This window comes from Festucalex cinctus, chromosome 12 (genome assembly GCF_051991245.1).
Source record: "Festucalex cinctus isolate MCC-2025b chromosome 12, RoL_Fcin_1.0, whole genome shotgun sequence".
Taxonomy (NCBI): Eukaryota; Metazoa; Chordata; class Actinopteri; order Syngnathiformes; family Syngnathidae; genus Festucalex; species Festucalex cinctus.
The window spans coordinates 16,694,294-16,718,798 of record NC_135422.1 but is presented as its reverse complement, the minus strand read 5'-3'; the positions used below and the strand labels follow the sequence as shown (position 1 = coordinate 16,718,798).

At 37.5% G+C, this 24,505-nt stretch overlaps 2 protein-coding genes across 24 annotated transcripts in view; both read left to right on the top strand.

Moving 5' to 3' along the window:
• pld1a (phospholipase D1a) overlaps nt 1-12,748 on the top strand; it is a 37,571-nt gene extending 24,823 nt beyond the window's left edge. Inside the window, exons 15-26 of the mRNA XM_077538767.1 lie at nt 1,631-1,847; nt 1,926-2,054; nt 2,891-3,009; nt 3,425-3,538; nt 4,193-4,303; nt 4,668-4,756; nt 4,933-5,046; nt 5,123-5,172; nt 6,742-6,876; nt 7,051-7,204; nt 8,366-8,483; nt 10,447-12,748. Of these exons, the coding sequence (XP_077394893.1) occupies nt 1,631-1,847; nt 1,926-2,054; nt 2,891-3,009; nt 3,425-3,538; nt 4,193-4,303; nt 4,668-4,756; nt 4,933-5,046; nt 5,123-5,172; nt 6,742-6,876; nt 7,051-7,204; nt 8,366-8,483; nt 10,447-10,671 (1,575 nt within the window). The 3' untranslated portion in view covers nt 10,672-12,748. The remainder of the gene's footprint in view (nt 1-1,630; nt 1,848-1,925; nt 2,055-2,890; nt 3,010-3,424; nt 3,539-4,192; nt 4,304-4,667; nt 4,757-4,932; nt 5,047-5,122; nt 5,173-6,741; nt 6,877-7,050; nt 7,205-8,365; nt 8,484-10,446) is intronic.
• A 766-nt stretch (nt 12,749-13,514) lies between these two features.
• The window catches only part of tnika (TRAF2 and NCK interacting kinase a), a 77,226-nt gene continuing 66,235 nt past the window's right edge, over nt 13,515-24,505 (top strand). For 17 of the 23 annotated variants that reach the window (XM_077539067.1, XM_077539066.1, XM_077539057.1 and 14 more), the window contains exon 1: nt 13,517-13,883. In XM_077539067.1, the coding sequence (XP_077395193.1) occupies nt 13,827-13,883 (57 nt within the window). In that variant the 5' untranslated portion in view covers nt 13,517-13,826. Of the gene's footprint in view, nt 13,884-24,505 lie in introns of all 23 variants that reach the window. The other 6 variants (XM_077539050.1, XM_077539047.1, XM_077539044.1 and 3 more) reach the window with 2 other exon arrangements.

Below are 24,505 nucleotides of genomic sequence, written 5' to 3'. Positions count from 1 at the left end.
CTTTACAAAACACCAGGCAAAAAAAAAAAAAAAACACTCCTGAGAGAGGAGAACATGAACCAGAGGGCAAAAAACGATGAGGACAGCAGTTAAAAAGGTAAATGACCATCATTTTTATTCTTTACTCTATTCTTTGTTATTTACATTAGGCACAACTCTCATTTATTGTGAAATAATCTAATTGTAACGTGTATTTTTTACATGTTTTGATGCATTTTTATGCTTTATAAAACATTTATGTCTGAAATTTGGGAGGCTTGGAACGGATTAGGGCATTTACATGGAAAATGCGTCTCTACTTACAAATTTTTCTACTTAAGAACTTTCTTCCAGAACCAATTAATTTCGTAAGTAGAGGTACCACTGTAATCTGTTCCATGGTCTGTTCCAAAAATGTATACATTATACAAGGCCCAGGTTTTTAAATACAATTTGACATTATTACTCACATTCTGTTGGCACTCATTTGTTTCCATATGTGAAAAAAAATAAAAAATAAATAAAATAATAATAATCATAATATTAATAGTAATTATAATGATGGGGGTGAGTGGTTAGCACGTTCGCTTCCCAGTACAGAGGACACAAGATCGAGTCCAGGCTGCGGCCTTCCTGGGTGGAGTTTGCATGTTCTCCCCGTGCCCGCCTGGGTCATCTCCGGGTACTCCGGTCTCCTCCCACATTCCAAAGAGATGCTTGGCAGGTTAATTGAACGCTCTGAATTGTTCCTAGGTGTGATTGTGAGCGTGGATGGTTGTTTGTCTCCGTGTGCCCTGTGATTGGCTTGCGACCAGTTCAGGGTGTACACCGCCTACTACCCAAAGCCAGCTGGGATAGGCTCCAGCACACCCCGAGACCCTTGTGAGGAGTAAGCGGTCAAGAAAATGCATGGTTGGATGGATGGATGGATGGATATTAATAATAATAGGTAAGTATAGGTAGGTAATAGAAATAAATTGTTATTCATAATTATTTTCTTATCATGTATATTTTATTTTAGGTAAAAAAAATCCATGGAAAATGGTAATTTTTCTGCCACTAGATGGCATAATTGCATTTGTAAGACGTTGGTGACCGCTCAGTGCATTTTTCTTTCTATATTAAGAGCTATCTAATCTTTAACATGAAGTAATTTGTGATATTCTGCACATTTTTACAAAAAAAATCAAATAAAATCCTGCACATTTTTAAAATTGTGAAATACAACTTGATCTCAGTCTCCACAAATATATGCATTATTATTACAATTATTACTGCTACACTTTGACCTGGACATGTCTGCTGCATTGAATGCACTAATTTTGACACTCCTAATAAAAAATCTTAAAAATATATTTTTTATATTTTATTTTTATATTTTTTGTATTTATGTTAAATAAGATTTTAAAGGGGAAGTCAAGTCAAAAAATTTCTTTACAATAATATGTGAAGAATATTTTTTTTTAAATTTAAAATGCAACTTGTTTGACATAGGAAATAATGGTAGTTGTAGACATAAGCTGTTTTAGGGTCAAGCTTTTGACTCCTAAAACCATCTCACACAAGCGTAAAAAAGAAGTTAGCCAATGTAAAACATCTTTGTGTTCATCTATGTGCTCCGAAACATATTACCAGTCATCTTGCTCTCCAGGCCGCTTCCGCCAACGCTCAATCCAATAAGGCGGCCCCGCCTGTGGACGGCGTGTCGCAAAGCAATGGGCGGGGGACGCCCCCCGCCGGAGACCCCGCCGACCTGCCCAAGCTGAAGGGCGTCGGCCGCAGCCGGCGCGCTCGCTTCAGCTTGTATCGACACCTGCACAAGCACACCTTGCAGCACACAGACAGCGTCAGCAGCGTGGACAGCTCGGGTGCGAAGCCAACGTTCAGTGAGCTTCTCATGTTTAAATAAACGCTCTTTTTCTGACTGTATACATGTGTGTTGACAGGGAGCGGCTCAGTGCGAAGCCTCAAAACGGGTGTGGGAGAGTTGCAGGGGAACACTCGCTTCTGGCATGGAAAAGACTACTGCAACTTTGTCTATAGGGACTGGATCCAACTGGAAAAACCTTTTGACGGTGTGTTGTAGTTATTAAATATGAACCAGTGATGACTCAAAAGAAAAATACAGCTAGAGAAAGCAAATCTGTTGGAAATTTGTTTTAATATTGACACATTTTCACAGTCACTTGTTCCTGGGAAAAATTAATCGGGGAAATGGTATTATGTGAATAAAGTCGAAATTTCATGAGGAAAAAATTATATTTTAATGTTGTTTCTCAGAGTATTTTCATGAGGAAAGATATTTTTTCAAAAAGGTCTTTTTTTTTCTAACAGCAAAAAGTCATATTTTCATGAGGAAAACAGTAATTTTTTATGAGAAAAAAAAGAAAAGATTTTTAGCTTTTTTGAAAAAAAAATCACATTTTGATAATAACTTGAATTTTTTGCCCTAAAAATAGTGTACATTCATATTTTGTGGAAAAAAAAAAAAAAACCACTAGAAATGGTCAGGGTTTTTTTTCCCGATGGTAAAAAAAATACATTTGTATGAAAATTTGAGAAAATAATTCAGAATGTTGCAAAATTAAATTTGAATTTTATTGAAAAAAAATAACAATTTGTAATTTAATTAATAATAATAATTTTTAATTTATATAATAATAATTAAAGTGATAATGTGAGAATAAAGTTGCATTTTTTTCTGGAATAAACGTGTATTTTATGAGACAGAAAAGCTAATCCTGTTTTTGCCCCGTCTTCACTTTTAAGATGAAGTTAATATTCTTTTGAGACAGAAATCATAATCTCACAAGAATAAAGTAATATCATTACTTGTCAAAATAAAAATGTGGAGATTTTTAATATTCAACAAAAGCTGTAACGTAATCCCATTGCTTCCCTCGCTGTGCAGACTTCATCGACCGGTACACCACTCCCAGAATGCCGTGGCATGACATCGCCTCGGCAGTGCACGGCAGAGCTGCTCGTGACGTGGCGCGACACTTCATTCAGCGTTGGAACTTCACCAAGGCAAGTACAGTACACCAATCATCTACTTTATTATTATTATTATTATTATTATTATTATTATTATATAATATATGACCATCTTCTTCTTGTTTGTCCTTCCTCTCCGTGTCCGTCAAGGTACGTAGACCAAAAGGAGCCGCAAAATGAAATTATCATGATGCACAAACTGTTCAATTCTTACTCAATGTGCTGGAATGTTTCCACAAAAGATAATCATTGACGAGAGGTTACGTGGCACCATTTTGTGCCTCACTACACACACTCACAGGTCAATAAACACTCCCCTGTCTACAATTCAAGGGAACTCTTAAATGTGGAAAAAGCACCTTGACTTTCCCGCTCATGCTTTCCACTGCAACGTGAGGTCACACACCTTCTCGCCCCCGCTAACCTTCTTCCTCTCCTCCTCGTCTAGATCATGAAGCCAAAGTACCGCTCTCTGTCTTATCCATTCCTGCTGCCAAAATCTCACTCCAGCGCCACTGAGCTCAGATACCAAGTGCCTGACTGTGTGCATGCCAAAGTGCAGGTAAGGGAAGCCTGTGAACGGGGCGCTTCTACTGCTCCCATTGTCCGCCCTGGTGTTATTAACCACAATAACCCTGAAGGAAGGCATGAAAAAAAACTACTGTACAATATAAAGTACGAGCGCCTGTATTGCCGACATATCCGCCAAAGCTGTTGGAAGGACACAAAAGGGGAGCCCGTGGGCCAAAAACAACATTACGTAACTGCTAAAAAAAAAAAAAAAAAAAAAGCAGCAGCAAAGAGTTTTTTTCTTCTTCAGTGCCACTTATGAAGTATATTTGGACACTTTTAGCCATATTAGTTTTAGTTAAGCAGTTAATTAGGGAGGCGTAAGGACAATATTTAAATTGTTTCTTTGTCACTAGTATTGTTGGGTGAAATGGCCATTTTTTTTTTAAATGCTTTTCCATTCTTGGAATCCCCCCAAATTTTGCAGATGTTTTGGAAAATAGTGGAAATTACATGATAAAGTAGTGACAGCCTCAGAAGCCACAACTTAAAAGATGCAGGAAGTGGCCATTTTAAGGTCTTTTTTTTCATATACGTAATTCACGCCAAGAGATTTTGTATTGTACCTAGATATATGTCGAGTGAGTGTATATTGATTCAAGGGGGTCTAATGATCTTTTTCTTTCTTCCCCTCGTCTTCTGTAAGGTTTTGCGCTCAGCAGCCGATTGGTCGGCCGGCATCAAGTACCACGAGGAGTCCATCCACAACGCATACATCCAAGTCATCGCCAAGAGCAAACACTACATCTACATCGAGGTAAAAGAGAAATGCTTGAACATTTTTAATTAGTTTTTTTTTTATAGCAAACACTACATCTGAGTTGAGGGAAACATCATGCCAAAGAATAAAAAATGTAATGTAAAATGATATGTATTTATTTTAGTTGCATACTATTTTCATTTTTATTGTACTTTTATTTTAGTAAATACTTCTTGAAGTTGTTAATTTTAATTATTTTCATTATACATGATTTTTTCCATTTTTATTTTACTATATTTTGTAGTTAATTAACGTAATAGTGCATTTATTTCCTTTTATTTATTTTTTTAAACAGTACTATTTACAATAGTTGTACATACCATATGTACTCAGAGTGAAGCATCATCTTGTGTTCCCTCAGAACCAGTTCTTCATCAGCTGTGCTGACAACCGGACGGTGTACAACAAGATCGGCGACGCCATCATCGAGAGGATCCTCAGAGCGCACAAGTACGTTTTTCATTTGTGTTGATGACCTGTGTTCACTTTAAAATGTCTTGACAAAGATTGTAATGCTCCATTTTTCGTTTCGTTACCTCCACCAAACACTGGAGCTCATTTGGCGTACCTAATGAAGCGTCCAGTCTTGCTGTAACTGGTACGTGCATATGTATATGTGCTGACAGGGAGGGCAAGAAGTATCGCGTGTACGTGGTGACCCCTCTGCTTCCCGGCTTCGAGGGAGACATCACCACAGGCGGGGGAAACGCCATCCAGGCGGTCATGCACTTCAATTACAGGTAAAGCACGATCAGGAGACTTTGAAATGGACAAAGGCTTAGAAAACTGACTCCATTTTTTCAACTTGTTTTTAAGAACCATGATCCGAGGGGAGTACTCTATCATCTCCCAGCTTAGAAAGGAGAGTAAGTATGAGATCATGTGTTACTTCAAAGCCAAATGAAAGACCCTAATAACTCACCTGTATAACACAGTGCAGTATAGAGAAGAATTTCATCAACGAAAACTAAACAAAAATAATTTCGTCAACACACATTTTCCGCCGAACTAAAACTAGACGAGACTAAAACCCTCATTAACTCATTTGCTCCCAATAACGTGTAAATACGTTTTTTTTTTTTTTTTTTTTAATGTTTTAAGTGTCCCAAAGACGTATTTATGTTTTTGTTTTTTGTTTTTTATGCCAGAGCATACAGAAGGCTTTGATGCAGCCTCTCAACTGCAAAGAATGGTTGCAGAAATGGTCATTATTACACAAACGGCCAGCAGGTGGCAGCAGAGCAAAGGAGATCAACTAGGGCCATCTAGAAAAAAAGCTAAATTACTTTGAATTTTAAATAGATTTGTGAAAACTGATGAAACTTAGCTCTCTTCTAATGTTAATTGCTGCAGAACGGAAACAGATAGAAACATACTTTTTTTTTCCTGATGAAAGAAGAGACTTTAATCTTTCTTTCTTTTGATAGGTTCCATGCTTTTATAACAATTGAACACAATATTCTGTGGGCCTTGCAAAATCAGTCAAAATTCAGTAAAACAGTCGGGAGCGAACGGAATTGCTTCTGTGAAAATGGCTGGGAGTGAATGAGTTAATAAACAATAACTGGGACTAAATCAGTATGCATTTTCCCCGACTAATGAATACGAGATGAAAATGTACTTCTCTTAATAAAAACTGGACTTTTTTATTTTATTATTATTGTTTTTTATTAAAAAGAAACAAAAGATAATAAATAAATAAAAACTGGACTAAAACCTTTTTACATTTTAGTTCATGAACAAAAACAAGACGAAAATTATCAGATTTTTGTAAAATGTTGTCTCTCCTCATATGTCACTGTGACACATGTGGCACACAGTGACACACCCCCTTTTAAAATTTACAGCTAACGAGTTCAACATGTACAAACACATGGGACAGACAGGAGGTGGATTTGCGGTGAAAGGCAAAAAAAATTTTATAATTATAACGTGACATTAATCCAACTGCTATAAAGTTCCAACAGTAATGTTAATCCGACTACTAACTAATGCCAGCTAACTTACTAGCATGGAGCCATAGTAGCCACTGTAATTGTGTGTGTGAAGTTGTTTTTCATCAAAAAGATGAGAAAATTTGATGTGAAATATTTTAGATCTGAAATGTTCAACAACATAATCTGCTGACAAAAAAACAAAACAAAAAATAATCTTGGACTAAAATAAAGACTAAAATACTCGATTTATAGTCGACTAAAAATTGACTAAATAAAAACGGGACGAGGTTGACGAACTACGATAAAAACTAAGAAGCGGGATTGAAATTGGACTAAAACTGAGACTAAATTTAAAAATGGCGAATAAAATTAACACTAGAAGCCACTCGATTCTTTTCAGATGCACGAAGACAGTCTTAGTTTTGAAGGTGCTGGTGAGCGATGTTTGTCATCTAACGATATGATATATGGTTCCGCTCTCTCCACCTCCCCCCGCAGTGGACGACCACTGGATGAACTACATCTCCTTCGCCGGCTTGAGGACGCACGCCGAGCTGGAAGGCCGCCTGGTGACGGAGCTCATCTACGTGCACAGCAAGATGCTCATCGCTGACGACAACACCGTCATCATCGGTGCGTCGCCGCTATTTGAGGCGCACTGACGCCTTCCGAGTGTGGAGAAATCTGTCACCGGTTGCATAAGAGCGCCCTGAAAGCAATGGAGCTTTGCACTCCTACGCCACCTGCTGGCTGGAAAGGACGAAGCCCCGGCAGCAATCTGATTTCGACCGCTCTACGGTGTTTCAGGCTCGGCCAACATCAACGACAGGAGCATGCTGGGTAAGCGCGACAGTGAGGTGGCGGTTGTCGTGGAGGACACGGAAAAGGTGGCCTCGGTGATGGACGGACGCGAGTTCGAGGCCGGCCCGTATGCGCTCGGCCTGCGTCTGGAGTGCTTTAGGTGAGAGATTATTATTATTATATGCAATGCTTATCCTCGCGAGGGTCACCGGTCACCCAATTATTATTTGTTTTTATTGCCTATATTATTACTTTCAAGCCTAAATACCAAAAAACACAAATATCTTCAAACCCATCTTAACATATACTGCTAAAAAAAATAAAGGATTTACAGCTAACTTTAGTGTGTGTAAAGTACTCCTACAAGTCACGCACTAACTAATCTTGCGCAAAATATTTTCTTCCTCCTTGTAGCAAAAAATAATTGAGAAGCACTGAACTGCATATGTGCAAAGGGAACATATAGTGCTTTAAACACCGTCTTTGGTGGTCAGCAGCAGGGTTATTATAGTTTTGGAATTTTCATTTTAGTTAGTTTTTATTTAGTTTTGAGTTTTGTTATTTAAATTGAGTTAGTTTTCATTCATTTTCAGGGTGGTTCTGTTAGTTTGTATTAGTTTTAGTAATTTAATAAATGCTTATTTTTCTTTTAGTTTTAGTCAGTTTCGGTATTAGCTTTAAAAATGTAAATTAATTTAAAATCATATTTCAACAAAAAAAGTTTAAAAAAATGTGTATTAGTTGTGCGCAATAGTGTATTTAAAAAACAGCATGGATGCGATGTCATCTGAAGGTGCTTTTCTCTTGGTTGCTGCTAGATGACGTCACTTCTGTGTGACACACTTTCAAACGTCCTTTTCCCGGTTCATATCAAAATAAATCGACTTAAAAAATCACCTTTAAAATCATCCCCAAAGACTGATGCATTAAATTAATTACCAAAGATTAAAACAAAGGATATTTTTGCTATAATTATAGTTAGTTTTAGTTAGTTTTTGTTTTTTAAAAAGCATTTTCGTTTTTCTTTTATTTCGTTAACCAAAATGTTTTTTGAATTTTTGTTTGAGTTTTTTCGTTAACTAAAATAACCTTGGTCAGCCGGGATGTAATACAACTAAAACTTCAATAAAGTAAGCAGTTTAAATGATCATTTAACATTCACCTGTCATCTCTGTAACAATAACAAAAGTTGAGTACTTGCTATATATACAGTACTTGATATACGAAGTGCTACATAAAAGCAGCATTCATTTGATATTATTTTATCTGTATTGTGCTGAGCAGCCAGCACAGACCCGCCGTTTTTTTTCTCTCTCTCCAGGACGATCCTCGGTGGCCACAGTGACGCGGCCATTGATCTCTCCGATCCCATCAGCGACCGCTTCTACAAGGAGGTGTGGATGACCACAGCCGGCCGAAACGCCACCATTTACGAGAAGGTATGAGAGATCTCAACATGGATCCAAAATATATTATTAAAATATATAGTTATAGTTTTCCTCACCAACTTAAGGGGTTCTCATCTTATGACATAGTTTCGTTCTCGATAGTGACATAAACAAATTTTTTGTTTAAAATCCAAATTTCTAATGTTGTATGAAACTCATCCAGTTAATATTCGGATGAAAAGCATTTACACACCATAAATATTTAGCTGGCAGATTGAATCGCCCGATATTAGCTTTTAACTCATTCACTCCCAGTCATTTTCACAGAAGCAACCCCCTTCACTCCCGGCTGTTTTACTGGATTTTGACTGCTTTTGCAAGGCCCACAGAATATTGTGTACTATTGCTATAAAAACATGCAACCTACCAAAAGAAAGATTAAAGTCTCTTCTTTCATCAGGAAAAAAAAGTATAGTTCTATCTGTTACCGTTCTGCAGCAATTAGCATTAAAATAGAGCTAAGTTTCATCATTATTCACAAATCTATGTAGAATTGTTTTTTTTTTTTATCACTTTTTTTTTTCCATCATGGCCCTGGTTGATCTTATTTGCTCTGCTGCCACCTGCTGGCCGTTTGTGTAATAACTAACTTTACTCAACCGTTCTTTGCAGTTGAGAGCCTGCATCAAAGCCTTCTGTATTCTCTAGCATAAAAAAACAAACAAAAAAAACATATAAATATGTCTTTGGGACACTGAAAACACTTTAAATAGAATGTATTTATATGTTTTTGGGAGTAAATAAGTTAAAATTGCAAAATAGGCCGATTTTTTTTTTAACGCATTGTAACAGAAGGCAAAGATAATGACATTAAAAAAAAATCCTTGTCCAAAAATCAACCATTTTTTGCTGATTTTTTTTCTCTCTGTTGATCAGTTAATCAAAAACAGTATTTTAAAACATTCAAATGTTCTGCCTGTAATTCATTATCATTGTTATAAAGGTACTGCGATTGGCTGGCAACCAAGTTTAGTGTAACACGCCTACTGCCCGAAGCCAGCTGGGAAAGGCTCCAACACCCCTCGCGACCCTTTTGAGGAGCAAGCAGTTAAGAAAATGGATGGATGGATGTTATAAAAGTGTGAAAGAATTAATTGGTTATCAGAATTTTATTCTGTCAAATATCGGAATCGGCATCTGCCTCAAAAAATCCAAAATGGCCGCACCCTGAAAAATACAAAATAATAATTATGTATATATATATATATATATATATATATATATATATATATATATATATTAGGGGTGTTAAAAAAATCGATTCGTCGATATATCGCGATACTACATCGCGCGATTCTCGAATCGATTAAAAAAAAATAGATTTTTATTTTTTTATTTTTTATTTTTTATTTTTTTTTATTTTTAAGAGCTCAGAATTGTTCATTCGGTAGTCTTACCGATTCAACGTCTTATCATCATTGCCTTTTTTTTTTTTTTTTGTGTGTGTGTGAATCGATTTTTAAACTTCCATTTTTAATGGAAAAATATTCAACAAAACGTCTGACTTCGGGTTAGGATTCACACCTTGAGCATGGAAGAATGTTATATGAACGGAACATTAAGCCTTAATATTTTATTTTAATGCTGTTCAAACATGAAACAGATTACAACCTCTATAAGACTGAAATTTCAGATAAATAAATAATACATTTTCATATAAATCTTACACTCTACAAGCTTACTGATTAGTATTTTCTAAATTTGAATGAAAAAAATCGCAACAATCGACTTATAAATTCGTATCGGGATTAATCGGTATCGAATCGAATCGTGACCTGTGAATCGTGATACGAATCGAATCGTCAGGTACTAGGCAATTCACACCCCTAATATATATATATATATATATATATATATATATATATATATATATATATATATATATACATATATACATACATACTGTATAATTAAGTATGCTCATTACTGAGTGTGCCTTATTGTTCCACTGCAGGTGTTCCGTTGCCTCCCCTCCTCGCTGGTGCGCAACATGTCCGAGCTGGAGCAGTACCAGTCCAAGCCCGGCCTGGCCCAGATCGACCTGGCCCGCGCTCGGGAGGAGCTGCACAAGATCCGCGGCTTCCTGGTGCAGTTTCCTCTGGACTTCCTGTCGGAGCACAACCTCATGCCTTCGGTCGGGACCAAGGAAGCCATGGTGCCCACCGAGATATGGACGTAGGACTTTGAAAAGCCCGGATACTGGGACGCTATCTCAATGCTTGCAGGGTTATTGAGGCATGATGGGATGCCGCTTCCTGAGAAGCTATTTTTCAACATAGGGACCAGCTTTTTGTTTCAATACAACTCATATTATGCTGAGTTGGCGAGGCATGTGCGACGTTGTGGCTGAGATCATTTTGCGTCACCCATCTGTCTCATATATGTGGTTCAGAATTTGGGAGCGAAATCTCTAGGACTAATTTGCTTTGGATGGATGGAGCGCTGGATGGAAATGACTTCGAACCAAAATGCCAGACTTTGTGTGTCTATTTGGACATGGGTTCTTGAGACTTTTTTTTGTGGGTCTCCTCATGATAGATTTGCCTGCCGAATTTCATGTTGCTCGGCCAAAGTGGCTTTAGGGACTGAATTTTTAAAAACATTCTAAAGGTTGCAACCAAGTGAATGTGGCCACTATGAACCAAAATGACAGACTTCTGTCTTTTTGGACTTGAGACTTTTTTGTGGGTCTCCCCATGATAGACATGCATGCCAAGTTTCATGTTGCTAAGCCAAATTGGCCCTGGGGCTGAATTTTTATAGCATTCTAAAAGGTGCAATCAAGTGAATATGGCCAAAATAGAAGATTTCTGTGTCCTTTTCAACATGGGTTCTTGAGACTTTTTTTTGTGGGTCTGCTCATGATAGACATGCTTACCAAGTTTTGTGTTGGGTTTGGGAGCTGAATTTTTTCAAAACATTCTGAATCACTCTACATGAATATGGCCACTTTGAACCAAAGTTGCAGACTTTTTTTTTTTTTTTTGTGAGTCTCCTCATAATTGGCATGGTAACCAAATTTCCTGTTGCTAACTAAATCAAGTTTTTTTTTTTCTGGCTGAATTGGTTTTGAAGGACTCCTAGATATGTTACCCTAAAATATCTGCTTCAAAACAAAATGGCCAACTTCCTGTGTCTTTTCTGGCCAGGCTTCTTAAAACTTTTTTGTAGGTCTACTCATGATAAAAATGCCTACCAAATTTAATGTTTTTAATTGAAACTGTCATCAGTGGCTGAATTTGCTACAAATGGCAAAAAAAAAGACCTTAAATTGGCCGCTTCAAAGTAAAATAGCCAACTCATTTTTGTGGGTCTTCTCATGACAGGCATGTCTACCAAATTTCAATGGGAAAGAGACATTGGGGGCTGATTTATTTCATTTTATTTTATTTTTTCAGCTTTCACGGAGCACAGCAGAGTGAAGCCCCTGAAAACATTTGCGCGTATCGCTATGATTTGAGCCACTCTAACAAGGTTTTATGTACTTGCCCTCTTTTATGACATCATATCTTGACGCGTCATCCTGCTGAAATGTTGCTGAATGGGAAAGTGGCAACCCAGTCAGACGAGACAATCTTTCCTCATGTAATTCCATATTTTGCTCTGCAGGTGGTGCTGGTTTCTTATAAGTACAGCTTGTACTTTTTTTTGGTGTCAAAACTCCCCTTCAGAAATGCTCCCTTTTAATTATTTGACCTATTATATAATTATTAATATTAGTGTTATTAATTCTGTAGAAGGTAATTTTATATTGAAACATTTCACATCTGAACGATCGCCCTCCTTCCAATGTGAAAGTTAAGAACAACTCTTGTTATTTTCTAATGTGAGCAAGTGGAATAATAATGTATAAATATATATGTGTGAAACAATAACGTCTACTATGACGATGCTGGAAAGATGATTTCACTTTTCGTACAGGTAATATCTTACACTAATCGTTTCTTGACTGGGACCATGGACTTTTCAATGTGGCAACATCCTGTTCTGCCGCTTACAATTTTGACCCGTACTGTACTCTGACCTGTATTTATTTACATATGACAGTAATAATCCTTATTTACGGTCAGTCAGCTGCTTGGTATTTTTTATTTTTTTAAGTTTCTATGATGTAAAAACCACAACTGTATCTAACTTCTATCTATCCTATCGGCTGCTCTTAATGGTTTTGTACGGTCCCGTGTCTAATCTACTCAAGTTCACTGGGCTTACTTTATATGGCGAACCAATAAAAATGATCACTTGTTCACACCAAAGACACTTCGCATGAGTGTGACGCTGAGATTGTCCGAAAAATAATGATTCAGTAGGTATTAAAAATATTTTAATATTTTATTGACACAAAAACACAGGCAACTGGAAGGCGACGATTACATATAAAGCAGATTAAATAAATTATTCAAAAATGTAAATACAACAAAAATATTTTAATAAAAATATTTTCTCTTTAACTAATTATTTAACCAAATCTTAAAAATATTGTAATAATTATAAATCAGAAAAGAAATGCATTTAAAATGTAATTTTAACATTTCAACTAAATTTGAAAGTTACATTTTAATGAAACAATATCCATCCAACCATTTTCTTGACCGCTTATTCCTCACAAGGGTCGCGGGGGCTGCTGGCGCCTATCTCAGCTGGCTCTGGGCAGTATTAATGAAACAATATTTCCATAAAAAAATAAGAAAATACAAATAAATAAAATAATTCAAATTTCTCAACTGATCATTTGAAATGCTGATTGAAGTACAATTTAACACCAATTAAAATGATTACAAATTTTAAGAAAAAATGGACAAACATTTAATTATAATTACAATTTCTAAACATTTACGCTTCCCCTTGTTGTTATTGTTGTTGTTATTATTATTATTATTATTATTATTACTAATACTAATACTACATAATTTTTAAGCCGATGAGCAAGTCACGTGACAGACACGTTCAATGTGCGGGACTCCAAGCCGCGCGCCCCCCACGGCTCTCCTCCCCTCCCAGTTTTTAGCCCCTCCCTTTTCCGCTTTCCATCCGCTGTCTGTCTGTCACCGCACACGGAGCGGCGGCGGCGGCGGTGGTGGCGGTGGCTCCCAGTCAGAGACGCACGCGCCGACCCGCGAGGCAACACATCCGGGCTCGCTTTCGCCTCCGTCCCGCCGACATGGACCGGGAAGCGGTCGCCGACGTCCTCCCCTCGCTTTAGCCGGAGGTGACTCGCAGACGCCGGAAGAGACATTCAACGCCAGGACCGCCAGCAGCATTTACTTGGACGTTAAGATATTATATTTTTTTATTTTTTACATTTTCTTTTGGTGTGACTTGAGTCCTCCCGTCATGGCGAGTGACTCCCCGGCTCGGAGTCTGGATGAAATCGACCTGTCTGCTTTGAGGGTGAGGCAGCCTACATTCTACTTACTACTTTGGGTGCACCTGACACTGGAACCAGCAGGTTGTAATAAGACAATAGTGTGGAATATAAAAGTGTGCGTGTTTCTGAACTCCGCCCCTCCCCAACTTGAATTTAGGAAAGTAGTACTCTACAGTATTTCACTTTATAAAGACATTCATTACATGAATTCCTTGTGCCCACCTTGGCCACCGGAGGGCAGTATAATACACTAATGCAGTTCACAAAAGAAGAAGAATTCCATAACTACTATAATGTTACTATAATACATTTTTTTTTTTTTTTGTTCCCAGACATCAGTGTGTTTGATATTTTTTTGTCTTAAATGTGCTACGCCATTGTTTGGGTTCAGATATTCTTTTGCATGAAACGTTATAACGTCGCGAGTCGTGACTATCGATCCTATAGTGTTTTCCGTTATGTGTTTGTGTAAAGCTAGCGGGGATTATTCTCAAGGCAAAGTTGTTTGGTTAGCAAGTGGGCGCTATGCTATCGCATTAATTAGATGGCATTACATGTTATTTTGAATCATTGTATTTATTACTATTGCGCAAGGCGGAAGTTAGCATGAATAACCGGCTATAAGAGCCGTCGCATTAATCATATAGCGATGCTAAGGCAGGTTAACGCTAACATTAGCTTCTGAATTTAGTGGCGGTTTAGGATGTTTTTAGTTGATAAAATTCTACAGAAAAATACGCAAATCGGTAGAGGTTCACTGTCATGCTAATAACTCTGGAAGCCCAACTATTAGCGTCAATGTTAGCTTCCACTGTTAGCGTTAACGTTAGCTTGCCTTCCAACGTTTGCTTCTGGCCTTACTAAGTTATTTTGCCTGGCATCTTAGTACAGTTCAGAATGTGTGAAAAGATGATATTGGTAGTTTTTAGTAACAGTGGCGTGTTCTCTGTAATGGCAACAGCTCTGGAAGATTGACATTAATTTGCGACGTTAGCTCAAACGGTAGCTTCCCATGTCAACATTAGGTCAAACATTTGTTTCCGATGCTAGTTGGGTGTTAGCTTGGCATCTTCGGTTCATACAGAAAGTGTGTAAAGGTCTGTTTTCGAGTTATGAGCATTGTTGTACAGATACATTTGAAAGTAGGTGAATCACTGGAGGTTCAGTGTACGCTAATAATTCTGGAAGCCCAACGTTACCCTTTGACGTTAGCTCTGTTGTTAGCTTCCGATGTTAGCATTATTGTTTGCTTGTTAAGGTGACTTTTTAAATTTTTTTATTTTATAGTATAATTCTACAGAAAAATACATCAATCAGTAGAGGTTCACTATAATACTAATAGCAACATGCTAACGCGCTGATAAGTAGCTATGCATTCCAAAATAAGCTACCCAAGCTAAGGATAGAAGCTTGGATGTTTGGTTCTGACGCATATGCTGGCTTTTTAAACCCAAATAACAACAACCCCCCCCCTACTCCTACACACACTGTCAGATGAGTGTATAGTCATCTACTGACTAGACAGGAAGTAGGTCAGCTGGGTCTGACGAGGAGAGGAGTGGGGGGGTTGGCGGGTAGGTTATGATGTGAAGGGGGTTGTGTGGTTTTTGATTCTGTCTGCGCTCAAAGATGCAAAGAAACCGAGTGGATTTTGGTGTTTGCTGTCAGGGTTTTTCACTTTCTCATGTTTTTTTTTTTTTCATGTAAGAATTTTTAACTAAGCATGCTGGCCAACTTGTTAGCTCACCTGCATCACTATTCTAAGGTTCTGGGTTTGAATCTCAGACCTGACCTGGCCTGTATATGGGCATGAGCTTACAAGGGACCGGGTCAGGGTTAGCTAGCAGGTGTAGTCCAAGGCAAAAAATTATCCACAATAAAATATATTGATTATATTCAACTTCTCAACTTTTCATGGTTCGAGATCCCCGCCCGCACCCTCCAATCGCCCTCTCAGGGCTTGCTGCCCACCGAGGCCGCATTCCTCGGCCCCTCACACCGCAGACGCCATGGTAACGGGGCCACGGCAGTGCCCGGGGGCTTACACAAGGCTTATTCATGAATGGTCTATATACTGTATGGAAGTCTGCCCCCCCACGTCCTCCCTCCTCTTCACTCAGCCGTCCCATCTCCACATTGACCCATTTCTAACTCACTTCCCACCACTCGGGGACGGACCACCAGATTCAGGGTCACTAATGTGGTCTTCAAAGTGGTCTTTTTCTCGCTGACCAGTATGGAAAGTTCAAACGCTGTTGATAATTTCCAGTTACTGTATTCTATTATTTTTTATCTATTATTGACTTTGAATTACTTCTTGTCATTCTGTTATTTTATTTTATTTTTTATCACTTGGAGGTTATTGTGATTATAAGGCAAGGAACTGGGCCTGCAATTAACTATTATTTAAATGATTGATTTATCTGTTGATTGTTATGTTGATTAATTAATTAATCGGGTGGAAAGAATCCCTTTTTTTTTTCGCCCCAAAACAGGACATTATTTAAAATTGACAGTGCAGAAAAATACGATTATGATTCAGTTAACGGTTTGGTCCATGACATCAGTCAGAAAATCGGCGAAAATGTTGTTTGTTGTTTTCCAAACTCTAAGAAACTGTATGCAAAAGTTTTATTTTGAGTAGGGATGGGTACCTTTCACATTTGAACCGGTACTGTTCTAATACTCCTGGGAAACGATACCGGTACTAAACGGTATTTTTTCTGTTTTTTCTATTTTTCTATTGTTTTCAATTTTCTGTACGAGGGGTGTGAATTGCCTCGTACCTGACGATTCGATCCGTATCACGATTCATAGGTCACGATTCGATACGATTAATCCCGATATGAATTTACACGTCGATTGTTGTGATTTTTTACTCAAATTTAGAAAATACCATTCAGTAAACCTATACATGTACACTGTAAAATTTGTATGAAAATGTATTATTTATTGATCTGAAACTTCAGTTTTATAACTGTGAGCCACTGTATTTAACAAACAGGTTGTAACCTTTTTCATGTTAGAACAGCATTGAAATAAAATATTAAGGCTTATGTTCCATTAATATAACATTCTTCCATGCTTAAGGTGTGAAAGTTAGACGTTTTTTTGAATATTTTTCCATCAAAAATGGATGTTAAAAAATCGATTCGGCTGCCTATTGAATCGATTCGAGAATTGTATGCTGTAGTATCGCGATATATTGACGAATCGATTTTTTTTTAACACCCCTATTCTGTACATTTGTACCCTCTCTCTCTATTTAATATTTTTTTGACTGGTAGTAAATGATCAGCATTGTTTAATTAATAGTTTAATTAATAGTAAATTATTATTTTTTTTAAATAAAATTAACAATTACCTTTTATTATATAAAACTTGTCAAGTAAAAAATAGAATTTCATTCAAAAGAGCCAGAGAGGAATAGTAAAAATAAAGGTTTACCATTTTCCAATTACTGAAGTATAAGTAATAAACGTAAGTTAATATTACAAAAAAAACTAAAATGTGAATCAAATTTCTATGCAATGATTTTTTGAATTTGAATTGAATTTTAGCGCATGAAGTCCTGCGCGAGTGGGTGACTTCAGTACGCTGGTGCACGTATAATGTAGCGTTCAAGTGTGGCATGGAAAATCGTCAACTCTTCCACTCCCGCACCGTCACGACTTTGAAAGACGTGCTTCAGAACCAAACAAGGGACCATTTGATTTATTTTTGTTTATTGATTAATCAACTAATCTATTATCAAATTAATCAAATCACTATTTTTTTGATAATTAATCATTTTGAGACCTTGATTAATTTAAAATTGTCCAAATCCTGAACGTGTCATCCTCTCAACAGTAAATATTGTCAGAATCAAAATAAATCGTCTGCTTTTGCTTTGGAAAACGATCAACATTTCGGCCTCATTTTGACACGTTAAACAGCAAACCAGTAACCGCTAAGGATGTAACGATATCCAAACATCACGATACGATATTATCACGATATAAAGGTCACGATACGATAATTGTCACGATATTGTGGGGGGGTTGGCGATTATTTAAAAAAGATCACAATATTGTAAAAAAAAAAAAAGAGCTCATACTAAAAAAAAAACACAAAATTGTGCTTTTGTACATAACAGCAATGCATATAAACCACCTACAATCTCTAATAACAATATTGAGACACTTCCTTGCTAATGCAAGCACACATTAATCGCTTCACAAGCAAATTAGGTTCCCCTTTATCTGACAATTAGCATAGATTTTAAACATAGAAGGAAATAACATCCCTAATGAAAATTAAATTGCACTAATAAACTAGCCACTAAGAGGGTGCTAGAACTGCACAAATGGAAATCAACCCGACTCTTTTCACAGATGTGGTCCTTTTAAATATTGTGAACATGACGATGACGATATTGTGGCAGTTTTAATATCACGATATCACGATATTGCCCTTATCGTTACATCCCTAGTAACCTCGTCACAATTAATTTGTGCATTTTCTGCACTGTCAATTTAAAATAATATCCTGGTTTTGAATAAAGCAATTAGAGAAAAAAAATAAAAAATCTGATTAATTAAAATAATTACAATTAAAATAATCATCACATGAATTGATTATTAAAATTGTGTGTTGCAGCCCTATTATTTAATTTATGTAATATTTATTCTGACATTTGTAGGATTTCAACAACTTTAAAGGTCACCAAAAGTCATCAATTATCCAAAATAATTAATACATTAATCATTGCATGGGCCGCTGCATTACAGCAATTGTACACAACACTTTGCATCGAAGCTAAAGTTGTTCCTAACCGAAACGGCACCACACATTTAAAGATTATTTTCTTTCTTTTTGCTCTGTAGATTATTTGTAGTTGCATTTATTTCTGTTGTGTAGTTGTCTGAAAGTCTGCCTAGCAACAAGTGACCACATTTCACTCTGCCCGAAAAATTCTATGCAATATACCGTTAAAACCCCCCAAATGGAAGCAATGTTACTTTAAATGTTGAGCTGTAGTGCACACCAAACTGCCAAACTCGTTTAGGCAGCAAAATACTGCATAAGAAAGAGACTAAACTCACAATGTCACATTACGAATGGCAAATACATCAAAATGTACTTCATCCTTAATGATCAATTAACGTTTGTCACCAATGAATCGTACCTGACCTAACTCCAACAAGCATCATCCTCCCTCATCAGCGAGTGTCGGGTCAGGTTATTTATTTATTTATTTATGTTAAATTCTCTCACCGCCGCATTAAAACGGCACTCCCTCTGATCCTTCACATTTCCATGTTAAAAGAAAACGCCTCGCTTAACTTCAGAAAGGAAACTCTGTTTGCTCTCTCACACTCCAGCACACATTTGATCTTCCGTCGCTCCGGGGCGGTGATGACACGTAAACAAGCAAGTTGTCCCTCACCATGGAGCAACAACTGGTGGAGGAAACCAGTTAGGATGGCTGATATGACCTTTTAACATAAAGTGTAATTCATTTTTCACCCCCCCCACACACACACAAAGCGTATGGAACACGTAAAAACCAGGGTTTCACAATTAATCGAATTGTCATAGTGATTACGATTTTGGACTCCACGATTAAATCGTCCCAATTGACAGCGATATTTACGTTTTAAAATGCGGGATCTGTTGCGCGTCAAATCGACCGCTTTCTCAAGCACCCACCAGGGGGCGGACACGTGATTAAGCCCTCATTAAGCTGCCGAAATGGCAAGCGAGTGCAAACTGCTGAGTCATAGCGAGAGAAAGGAAATACCACAAAAATTGGACATGAGGAGCAATGTGTCATGATTTATTATTGTACATTTGAAAATTCTGGATAAATTTTAACATTTTTATCATTAAATGCATTTTCAAGTTTCACTTTTCACCAGCGTGGAAGCCACAAAAATAAATTAAACAATTAAAACTCTTTGACGTTATCCAAAAAAATAACTCCTACAGTGCCAGCCGATTTTGAGCATTTTAACTCATCTTTCAAGGCAAACAGAATATTTTGTACTTTGACTACATAAACAAAAATAAGTATGTTTCTACCTTATTCCGTTCTTTAGTAATCCCCATTTGAAAATTGGTAATTTGAGTGACATTGAGCGAAAATTGAAAAGCAGAATACGAGTTTCTTGTCATTTTTCTGCACAACAGTGACTTTGACGACATTAATTTTTTTTGTTTCGTGACACTGTGAATTAGATTTAATGTGACAAACGCTTTGATCATTCACGTCATCCGTTCTATTATGTTCTAAACGTTCTATTTCCTAAGATCCACCATGTTTGACTGCAATTGCATACACCGGCAGAACATTGAAAAGCGATACAATGCTGCCACCTGCTGGCCATAGTTAGTAGGTGTTTTGTGATTTTTACACCCATTCACAAAAGAGCGCTGCACAAGACGTTGCACTGCCCATTGAGGAGAAAAAAAGAAAAAACTTACTTAACGTCAATTAACGTTTTTGGCAGCTTTCATTTGGATTTTTGTAAACGTAATTAAACGTTTGTGGCGGTGAAACAGTTAATTGAATTAAAACAATAATCACATCTTAAATGGCAATCGCAGTAATGAAGAAAAAAAAATTACAAGTAGATTATTTATTTTTCTAAATGCTTGATGCCCTAATTCAACTGAATGCTCCAAAGTGATTTAATGGCCCGACGTGGCAGGCAAACTCTGTCACGCCACGTTTTCTTGTAAATGTGTGATTAAGACTTGACTCCCCGCGTGATGAATAATGCAGCGGCGAGGTGTGGGCGGGATGTGCTGGGAATGTAGACTCGTGCCGCATCAATTTTGTGTTCTAAGTGTCGACCCAATCCCCAACCGACCCCCCGCCACCGCCACCATCATGACTGCCTCCATCCTCTCAAGGGTCTCTAATTTAATCCGCCTCACTTGTGTGTAATTCACTTTCCGGAGAAACCAACAAGTCGATACGGCAGGGGGACAGCGCTTTAAAAAAAAAAAAAAAAAAAAACAGACGAGAGGAGTTTTTAAATGGTGATGATTTTTAAGTTTTGGTGACCCCTTTGGTAGTAAGCGGCGGAATCTTAAATCCTTGGGTTAGGTAAGAATCAGCCAGTCAGGATTAAGGTTATATTGAGGAACGAAACTCACTCACGTAAAGTGGCTTTTGCAAGAACGGCACACTTGCACTCTAAAAGCCATTATTCATAATGGCCTTTCCCTAATGCCTCCCTGGGACAAATATCCCATGTTTAGAGTTAAAGAAGGACGTTCAGGGACGGTTGCAGGTGTCTTTAACGTAAGGTTCAAGCTCACAATTGAAGGAAGTCGGTCAGTTTTGGAGTAAAATTGTTCACCCTCCTCAGGTGCGTTTGACTTTTAAGTTTCCGTTGTTTTGATATAGGACGAGAGATTTTTTTTGTGTGACTTTTGATACATTTTTTTCTCTAAGGGTTTCTCTAAGGGCTTCGACTTGTTGGATTCCTTCTCTTGTACTCTTCAAAATTAGACTTGGGGAAAAAAAAAAAAAAAAAGCAGCTGGGATAGGCTACAGCACCCCCGCGACCCTTGTGAGGAGCAAGCGGTTAAGAAATTGGATGGATTGAAGGATGGATGGTCAGCCAACATGATTAATTTTTTGAGGGGACTTTTGAGGATTATTGTCCATTAAAAAAAAATAAAAAATAAATAAAAAAAAATCCACATTTCGTTTTCCGGGAAATCTGTATCGCAAGTGAATTTTTTTTTTTTTAGGGTGTTGGAATTGTTGAGGTTTTGAAATATTTGACCGTCCCTCTCTCATGTTTTTTTTTTTCTCTCCCAGTGTTCAGTTTGCGTTATTTTCCGGCTTCTAATTCAAGCATTATTCAGCAGTGTGATTCACCGCTGTGGTCATGTGACTGGTCATGTGACACTGGAGTAATGCACAATGAAAAACGGGTGAGGAAGGTGGGCGTATTCCAAATTGAAAGGCAATTTGTGCGACGGGCCTATGAAAGATGAATGATGCCCGAGTTGCATTTTTATTTATTTTTTTCAGTAGGCCTGAGGACACGTACTAGTGGAGCAACATCAAGTTAAAAAAAAAAAAATAAAAAAAATAAATAAACACCCACTGTTCTGTGTAGCCATTCCAAGGTTAATATTCCAGACCAAAAACATCCGCGATAAAGAAATACCCTATTTACATAAATACAGTGGACCCCCGTATACTTGAGTTTCGGCCTCTGCGGTTTCGCACGTTTAGCAACTGCTCATCTTGTTCTTGTGGAAAACAAACCGGCTGTTGTTTGTGTACTTTAGAGATTGGTGTTATCGCGGAGACTGAAGTTGAAATCTTTCATGGCTGATTAGCATCTCAAAAGCAAAACTAGCCAGATAGTGTCGGGTGAACACTTAGCGTCGACATACATTTTGTGCTCCGAGCCGTCATGTGGGTGTGCGCTGCGAGGCAGAGGGAAGATCTACTTGAGACCGGCTTGTTTTTTGCGTTTAGGACACCGTGTAGAGGAGACAAATAAGCAAAAGGAAAGGGAAGAAGAAGAAGAAGAAGAAAAGATCCTTGACAGTTTGACAGCTCTGCTGAGGCCTGCACAAGCCCATGGAGACAAAAGTGAGGAGAGGAGCATTGGGAAGCAAAAGAGGAGGGACAGTAAATCTTTCAAATAAACACGTGCAGACGCAAGCTAATGACATCTAATATAACAATGCTGCTTTTGCAACCGTTTTCATGTCCAGTTTCAAAGGTATTATAATATCCTAATAAGTTTTTGTTAGGCCATTATTTTTAAATCAATCATTAACTCATTAGCTCCCAAAAACATATAAATAGGTTCTATTTTAAATGTTTTAGCTGTCCCAAAAATGTATTTATGCGTTTTTCTTTTTTTGTTTTTATTTTATGCTAAAGCACACAGAAGGCTTTGATGCAGCCTCTCAACTGCAGTGAACAGGTGAAAAAAATGGTGGTAATTACAAAAATGGCCAACAGGTGGCAGCAGTGTATAAGAGATCAACCAGGGCTATGATGAAAACAAGCCGTTTCCCCACAATTCGAAACAGATTTGTGAATAATGATGAAACTTAGCTATATTCTAATGCTAATTGCTGCAAAACGGAAACAGATAGAAATATACTTTTTTTCTGATTAAAGAAGAGACTGTCATCTTTCTTTTAGTAGGTTGCATGTTTTTATAAACAAAAGAACACAATATTCTGTGGGCCTTGCAAAATCAGTCAAAATCCAGTAAAACAGCCGGGAGCAAAGGCAGTTGCTTCAGTTAAAATGGCTGGGAGTGAACGAGTTAATTACTGTTATGAGATACTTAAAAAATAATAATAATAGTACAAATAATCTAAAAATATATTAATGATTTAGAACTATATATGAATAAACAAATGTTTGAAAAGCCGGGTTAAGCGTTTACTTACACTGAACTTGTGTCAATTAATGGGACCTAGATTTCAAAGCAAACATGGTGCATAAGAATTTCACTGTTATGCTGCACGCAAATGGAATAAGCTGCCAACACTACAGTGGTGTTCCGTGGCTTAGTACGGGTCCACGGGACACTCGTACTGGGCTGTAGAGTTACATTTTTCTCAGAAGAAATACAACTCTAATTTCCTTTTTTTTTTTTCTCTCATTCAATTTTTATCTTGAAAAATTTGTCTGACAAAAATTTTTGTGAATGTCCTAAATGCCAATACAGTACTTAACGTAAAAATAGTCATAAAAAGTGCTATAAAATCACAATTGCTCAACATAAATTGGCAATTTTTTCAGGGAAGATTTGAAATGATCCATTTCAAAGAATAGCTGGTTAGTTTTTTCACAATTCTTGTGTTCCTTTAAAGACAAATATCTATTTTTACTTTCAGAGTCACATTTTGGTTTGCAGTCATTAGAGTCTCCCGTTGTTCTTGCTAAAACAATCCTTTGGTGTTTACGCGGTGACGGAAAAGCACTATTTATTTTACAAGAATGAATTAAAACAAACTTTCAACTTGACAGCCCCTGTGAATGAGAGCCTTAGATGGACTTGTGAAGGAAGCAGAGGCCGAATACCAGCTATTGTTGGAATGCCGTAGCAACATGCACCAGATTGGAAGGGGGAGGTGTGTATTTGCATGTGTGTGTGTGTATGCTAGTGGTAGTAGAGGCCAGAGGGGGTTCAATGAGTTTGTCATACGTTGGAGTCCAGTCTCTGCAAACTGTCGTTGTGTATTTAAGAAGCCCCGGTAGCGTGTCATCTTTATTAAAAATGTGCACTAGTTTGCTATGCATACGATACGTGCGACAGTAAGTGGAACGCGCAGCAGCTAGGTTAACACGCTCCTAGCAACCATTGTAAAAAAAGTCTTTAGCTTAGCGTGTTGGCGTGTAAGCGCTTGGCTAATTAACTCAGAACTCTTAGAGGAGCTGTAGGAACTTTGGAGTGGGGGAAGGTTGTTCTCTGATTGTACAGCAGGAATGGGAAATGTCTTCATGTGCTTGTGGAACTTGATGAGACCTAGGGGTGGGAACCTCTGTGTACCTCACGATACGATATGCGATACAAGGCTTACGATACGACGACACTGCGATTATATTATCTATTATTATATTAGTATATTAATATATTAGTCGGGTCATAAATGCATGTTAATCTCC